The sequence below is a fragment of the Ixodes scapularis genome, unplaced genomic scaffold, assembly GCF_016920785.2.
Source record: "Ixodes scapularis isolate PalLabHiFi unplaced genomic scaffold, ASM1692078v2 PGA_scaffold11__112_contigs__length_91849675, whole genome shotgun sequence".
Classification (NCBI taxonomy): domain Eukaryota; kingdom Metazoa; phylum Arthropoda; class Arachnida; order Ixodida; family Ixodidae; genus Ixodes; species Ixodes scapularis.
The window spans coordinates 63,647,395-63,655,116 of NW_024609837.1; the positions used below are offsets into that span (position 1 = coordinate 63,647,395).

The following is a 7,722-nucleotide window of genomic DNA, read 5'->3' on the forward strand; positions in this document are numbered from 1 at the left end:
TTTTTTTTTTTTGTCTTTACTACCTTTATTTCAACAGACAGTACGAAAAACATTCCCAACAATGACAACCTAGAGCAACTAGATAGTCCTTGGACTGCGACTAAGTTTAAAATTGCTTCATCGATACCAGCCTGTCCAGTATAGGCACCCACTCAGGCTTTTCGGTCAGCGTTTCATACACTTCCCTTACATAAATAGCACTCTCAATTAAATATTCCCTTGCTTGACGGGGGTTAACATCAGCATTTCGTACAGCCATCCTAGTCCTCCATAGGCTGTGGAGGCCCAACAGCATAAACATGTCGTAAGGCACACCCCCTTCGTTGTCGACAGATAGGAATCGAATACCATAATTTGTTAATGGTAGGTCCTTCTTCAGGGTACGTTGCAGAATGTCCCACAAAAAAACAGCATCCCAACAGTCCAGGAAAATATGTTCTACAGTTTCGGGTTTTCGACATAAGAGACAGTTAATAGACCATGGCACAAAAAGGCCTTTTTCCTGCAGCCAGGGCTTAACAGGAAGGGTGCCACTGTGTAGCTGGAAAAAGAAGGTCTTCACAGTTGGCCTAACCGGCATTCTTTTAACCCTTTTTAAAACATCTTTTCCTGGGCCTTCACAATATAAGGAGCGGTACAAAGGTATTGGCAGCACAGTGTCAACCAGATCTTTATATAAGCGCTTCCGATCGACAACACTTAAATACTCCAATGAAAACCGTACTTTTAAAAACTGAAAGGCTCTGACCACTTCATACAAAAAACCACGTAGTCCCACACGTTGAAAGGTACTAGTAGATACAACAAACTCGGGTAATGCATGACACAGCCTGACCTGCAGAACAGTTCGCAAGAAATCATCTTTTTGATCCCGAAGAAAAATAAAACGAGAAACCACCTGGCGAAGAAACAAATGAACAAGCCCAATCCCACCATTTCGCGCAGAACGAAACAAATTAGTACGACTGCTTCGCTCCCAACCCGAACCCCATACGAAAACCGCAAACACCCAATGTAACCTCTGAACATTCACTCTCGACATCGACAGCACTTGTAGCACATACCATACTTTTGCCACAATAAACAAGTTGCAAACTAATGACCGCGCAAACATTGAAAGATCTTTACCACCCCACTTTGCTGTTTTTGCCCGTACTTGCTCCGTCTGCTCCCTCCAATAGTCTCCGGTGTCACGATAATGTTCTAGTTGCACGCCAAGGTACTTGGGCGGCAAAACAGTAAAGTGAATGTTTTCAAAAATAGCTGACGTGGATTCCCAACAACCGTGCCAGAATCCAACGCATTTTTTCCAATTTATGGCACTACCTGCCATCTTACAAAACAAGGCAGTTTCTTTCACAACCTCACTAACACTTTCTGTATCCTTACAAAACACAGCTATATCGTCTGCGTAAGAAAGGAGCTTGACTTCACTTGAAACCAGCCTAAAACCACGTATCCTTTGACTATGAAGGATCTTTAAACAAAATGGCTTGAGATAAATGGCGAACAACAGAGGAGATAAAGGGCATCCCTGTCGGACCGAGGAGCGAACTTCCAATTTTTCACTCACTTCCTTATTGACGATTAGGCTTGTAAAGCACTTTTCATAGGACATTTTTACACCATCTAAAATAACTGAACCTACATTCACGTGTTCCAATATCGAAAAAAGTATATCGTGCGCTACCCTATCTAAGGCCTTTTCTAAATCCAGTTGCAGCATGGCCACTCTACCGCCGAAAGCGTCACAGCACTCTAAAATACTTCTGGCCACGTGAATATTTGTAAAGATTGTGCGCCCTTTAATGCCACAGGTTTGGTGAGGCCCAACAATGGATGTTATTATAGTTTGCATTCTTCTCGCCAAAATTTTCATAAAAATCTTATAATCTACGTTGGTAAGGCTTATTGGGCGATATGACTTAACCGATAATTGTTTTACAGGGTCTTCACTTTTGGGAATCAAAATGGTATGGGTTCTCCGGAAAGATGGTGGCATTTCTTTTACCTCGTACGCTTCTAGTAGCACACGGTGTAGAGCCTCAGCCATAGGTTCTTTAAAAGCCTTGTAAAAAGCTGCTCCCAAGCCATCGGGTCCGGGAGACTTTCCTGTGTTTAGATCATCAATAGCTCTTTTTATTTCTAGCACACTTATCGGCACTTCGAGGGCTGTCTTAACCTCTTCATTTAATTGTGGCATTAACGGTAAAAACTCTTTTTCAAAACCACCTTCAACACTTATTTTGTGCCCTAAAAGATCTCGATAATATTCAAAGAAAGCACGTTTAATAATCTTTTTATCACGGGTGATTTCGCTGCCGTATTGTATCTCTTTTATTTCGTTTTGTATAGCATATTTTTTTTCATCACTCAGTGAGCGCTTAGTCGGTGTTTCTCCCGCCCACAATCGTTCGGCTCGAGCTCTTATCACAGCTCCTCGGTAGTTATCTGCATCGATAAGCTCTAGTTTGCTCTTGACTTCGCTAATTTCTTTCGTAAACTGTCCCGGTTGAGCGCTCTCCATACATAGCAGAAACTGGAGCTGACATTGCAGTTCTTTTTCTTTTGCCCTTTCTTGCCTTTTCAAAAAACTCGCCCGTTCTATCGCATTAATTTTTACTTCTTCCTTAAATAGCTCCCACAATGTTCTAAAGCTTCTAGTCTCAGCCTCCAGCAGCTTTTGTGTGCTTTCCTTCACTCCGCTCATGAAGGCCTCATCTTTCAAAAGATTATCATTAAATTTCCATAAATCCCAGTTAAAGGCCTTTGTATTTTTTTTAGTTCTTAGCGTGAACATCACCAAGCTGTGATCACTGAAAGATACATGTTTAACGTCATAGTTCTGGCAGAGTGGGACAAGTTCTGCTGATATATAAGCCCTATCAAGCCTAGCGTGGCTTGCGCGTTGGTGATGCGTGAACTGGGGTACATTACTTTTCGACAGAACCCACCCAACGTCCTCTAAGTTACATTCTTGCACTAAGGTATTCAATAACATCGCGCTCTGATCACGTATCGGCAACTGCTGTACTCTATCTTCTGGAACGCACACACAGTTAAAATCCCCCAGGAAGATAATAAGTTTATCAGAGTTAAGATAGGAGGCAACTTGTTCAAAAAAAATACCACGTTCACTTTGCTGATTTGGCACGTAGACACATATTATACGCCATTGCTTACCGGAAAAGGAAAAATCGCATACAATCAAACGCCCATTCGTACAAACAACAACAGACTCTACCACAATACCTACGGAATTGCGCAAAAATAAAGCACAACCGCCAGATCTACCAACGGAGTGGCATACACATACATTATAGCGAGCGCTGAAAGGCTGAAGCATACGGCTCGTTTGCTCTTCGCTCTCTACTTTCGTCTCTTGCACAGCCACTACGTCAAGGTCGTTATCCAGAAAAAGGCGGCTAAGTTGGTACTGCCTGCGCCTGGCCGCCAGGCCCCGTACATTCAGCGTGGCGACACGTAGGGCTGTATCGAGATTTCCTGCCCTTTCTGAGCGAGTAGAACGGAGCTGCTTGGTGCTCACCTCGGCTCTTTGAGAGACGCCTAACGACTCACTGTCCCGAAGCGCTGGCCGGCCATTTTCGCCAGCCGAAAAGTCCAAGGCGCTACAGGAGGTCTCCGTCTCGGCCACGTCGTGTTTACGTCCCTCTAGAGTTCCGAGTGCCTTGCAGAGCGCGAGACCTCACTACTGCGTGGGCGGCGTCACCATCGGACTTCGGTCCGGTGGTATGTTGGGCTTGGGTCTCAGGCTTGACCGCCGCGTCAGAGGCGCCTTCGGGGGCGGCTCATCGGGGGCAGCCGCTCCGGAGTTCTGGCTGACTTTTTCACTAAGTTCACGGGCCCGCTTGGGGACCGGGGCCGTGGGGACCTCTGTCTCGACGTCCTTAGGTTCAACCTTGTCAGTATGCGGCGTCTCGATAGCTGAAGACTTCGCCAAGCCGACGTTTTCCACACTCGGTGCACCGCCCGCCGACGTCGCCGCAGGTAGCCTACCGCGGTCACCGTCGCTTCGGCTTTCGTCACTGCTCCCCGAAGGGCCAAGGGGTGCTGGTGCCTGCTCGGGTAGCTGACTCGCTCCTCCGCTGGCAGCTTCCTCGGCGTCAGCCACGTCCATGAGGTGCTCCGAAATATCGTCGCTCCTCACGGGGCCTGCGACGCTCGCGTAAGTGCGGACGCATTGGCTCTCACTGTGGCCGAAACGTCTGCAGGACGCACAGCGTGGTACTCTGCACTCCCGGCGTATATGGCCCTTGCCCTTACACCGAAGGCAAAGCGGCGCCCTGCCCGGCACCACCACCAACACCAGGTCGCCAGCGATGCGCAGCTGGTGAGGGATGTCCTCCACCGTGACGCCGGCTGCCAGCTTGAGGGTCACCGAGCGTGTCGTCGACCCCATGTCCATACAGCCTGGCACGTGCCACTTGTCTCTTGTGATCCCCGTCACCTTCCCAAAGGGCGCCAGGGCCACACGCACTTCTTCATCTTGGACGTGGTGCAGCAGCCAGTGGAGCTTGAGTCGCGTGTCCTGGTTATTCGGGTCCACCACGACACAGCGGCCTTCCTTGACTGTGAAGCCGTCGGTTGCGAGCAACTTCTTCTTGCCCTCGGCGCTCCTGAAGGTAACAGCCCACACGTGGTTGTACTGGTACGCCCCCAAGGCGAGCACTTCAGGGAGAAGTGCCGCACGGGCCAAGGCGTCTCGGAAATGTTCCAGGCGGTAGGGCCGGGCTCGCACATCGGCGTGTAAAAAAATCGTGTTCTGGACAGACGAGCCAGTAGGCAGCGTAGGCATTATCACTTCGTAGTCCTGCGATGCAGAGTCAGCGTTCCTGCTTCCGCGGCCGGAAAGGGCCGCTGATACCGCTCCGACGGAGCTCATGATAAGTACGTCCGATCTGCTCGGCAGCCGGAAGTCGAATCGCTCGGAGCCACAGAGTTGGCTACAGTTCCAGGGCAGACATTGTAAAAATATACAACATGAAATGTTGCATACTAAAACTATAGACAAAGATCGATTATTTCGTGGATGTTTACTTATGTAAAGAAACGTCTAAATCTCTAGCGAAACAATCGTATATGACAAGGCTCGTGACACTTTGAGGCAAGCTATTCCAATCACACACAGACATATATACGATGCCCATCGCACTACACACACTGCCCAAAGGAATTAAAAAAAACACAAAAATACAATAAAAATATAAGAAAAACATAAATATTGCTAAATTTAACTTCTTGAAAAATAAGAAACGAATTAAAGTATGTTTTTTCTAGGATACCTCTGGCGCGAGGAGTTCCAGCTCTTTTCGTCGATGACGACCACAAAGGCTTCGAATTATTGTAGCACACTTCATCTAAACTGTTTCAACGATTTCTCGCCTATACTTGTCCTTGTGTGAGCCTCACACAAGGACAAGGACTCTCCTGTGGTCTTACGTTTACAGCAGAGAGCAAACGGACTACAATATCAGGATCTAAGACTCAAGGCCTGTGCCGAAGTTTACAACAACGATCCGAAAAATAGGTTCTCCTTTTCTGCAGCAGCCACTCTTAGACGATGAAGCTTGGGATTATCCGATAGCGGTATGTCTATTCTCGTTCAAACTCCTGCCCCCACCTCTCACCAGCAAGCGTCCAACGTCAGCATGACCGACTGCTTCAAGTCGGGTGCCCAGCAGACATCCTCTCTACCACACTTCAGTGTCTTCTCACAACCCCCAACCGTCCTTCATCGAGCAACGAAAGACACACACACACACGCCCAGCCGGCATTCCATACGTGCATAACACCGCCCACCACCTGAAGAGTTTTTCCGCTCGGTTTGGCACGAAGGTGGTTTTCACATAAAGGATTGAGTTAAAACAAAACTGCCAAAGAGTTCATCACGAAACTCGACCAGCATACTGTACCACCAAGCACTCCAACAAGTATGTTAAATGCAAAGAAAAGCCAATTATTCTATTCCGCTGAGATGCGGCGGCCAATAGATCGGCCAGACGGGACGTCGCCTGAATATTCGCCTTCTGAAACACCTTCTAGAAGTCAACAGGGCGTCATCTGACTCTTACCATGTAATAGTTATGCAAGCCCACACCTACCCTGATTGCACACCTAGGTATATAACACTAAAGTGCTTGGCTCACAAAAGGAAAAGTATGGCGAGAAATTATAAAAGCATTTAAGATGAAGAATGCTTCAAACAATGTTTCAGAGCCTTCGTTTTCGTTATCGACGAAAGAGCTAATTTTTTTTTGCGACAGAGTTATCCTAGAAAAGGCATTCTTTAATATGTTTCTTCTTTTTCAGGGAGTTAAATTTAGAAAATTTTGTCTTTATCTTTGTTGCTATCTTTTTCTAGTATTTTAGTTTTCCCTCAATTCTTTTGTGACGGAAAGGGTGTTCATAGTGCGATGGGCTCCATATAAATCTGGCGTTGCTCGTTAGAAGAACTTTGAATTTCTGTCCTTCGTTCATTTCAGTGTTTTTATTCTTCCTGCGCGAATTAAAATTGAAAAAAGTGCAATAAAGATCTAGACAGGCACATACCATATATGTACCAAGAAGCATGATCGCAAAACACATTCAGGCAAGGACGTTCTCTGGTGACCCGGCACAACGTTATGAAGGCGAAAGAAGTAAAAAAGCTTCACATTTGCTATATTCCTTCAAGATGGAATCTCTCTACTGGGATATGACAACGCCTTCAAACGTGCGAAGGATATTTTAAAACAGTGGTGAAATTAGTATGATTCTTGATCAGCATAGTGGAATCGTGTTATTGACAGATTGATAACGGTCGTTTGTGTTTAGGACCTTTTACGAACGTCTAAGGAATTGGTAACGTGAATAAACCAAATCACGTTATGGCGATTAGGATTAATTTACTCGATCAACGTATTGAGTTAATGAATCAGTTAGTTCAGTGAATCACTTATGGTGGGTTTACTTTTGCGGATTCGCGGCCGGATCCGCGCCGGCGGCGAGAAGATTTTGGAGACCGGGGGTGAAATCCGCTCGTTGTTGGCACAAAATCTGGATATGGGTCCCGGACCGATGTAGATTTTCCGCCAGCGATGAGGGGGTTTCGACACCCTGCTCCAAAAAACACTCGCCGCCAGCGTAAAATCCACCCGTAAATCCGCAAGTGTAAAAGCACCATTTGCACAATTTCGTTCTTCACAATTGTTTTTTGAGAAATAGCTGTTGGAATAAGTGTGAACAAATAATTGGCAGCAACCTTTTCCTTCAAGGTATAATTATTATGAATAAAATGCATTATAGGGAATATACCATATGCAAAAACCTGGCCGGTTAGCATTATCCTGCCATTAGGAGCCGCAATATTTCTTTCTTCGCACAAGCTGAAAAAGTTAATTCGTGTTAGGTCTCGCAATTCCCACTAAATTGAGCGGGAAAATTGCACGGACGGACAGAAAGAATTCTGGGGTTAGAGGTAGCGTTCAAAAGCACTTCATGCTCTAAAAGTTGAAGTAAATTCGGAAGTCAAAATGAAGGAGTCATGTCAGCCTAGCTGGTTGTCACAAGACTGAACGTTTATTCGTCGTCGTCGTCGTTTGTCTTAATTTTCGGCGCGGCCGATCTTGATAGGTCGGCCGTTTAAAGTAAAAGAAGAAAACAAAACAACTTCGGTCAGCCGCGTGAACCGCAGCGCGTGCAGCGTCATTCGCTCCCCAGCT

General features: G+C 46.3%; 1 protein-coding gene across 1 annotated transcript; it reads right to left on the reverse strand.

Moving 5' to 3' along the window:
- Nucleotides 1–201: 201 nt before the first annotated feature.
- On the reverse strand, nt 202–4,938 carry LOC115315899. Its single transcript, XM_040502959.1, has one exon. The coding sequence runs from the start codon at nt 4,901–4,903 to the stop codon at nt 3,710–3,712; it is 1,194 nt and encodes a 397-aa protein (XP_040358893.1). The 5' UTR covers nt 4,904–4,938; the 3' UTR covers nt 202–3,709.
- Between the last annotated feature and the right edge of the window lie 2,784 nt (nt 4,939–7,722).

Bases quoted from the DNA above. Each gene is read 5' to 3' on its own strand.
- LOC115315899 (XM_040502959.1), bottom strand. From the start codon at position 4,903: ATGAGCTCCGTCGGAGCGGTATCAGCGGCCCTTTCCGGCCGCGGAAGC.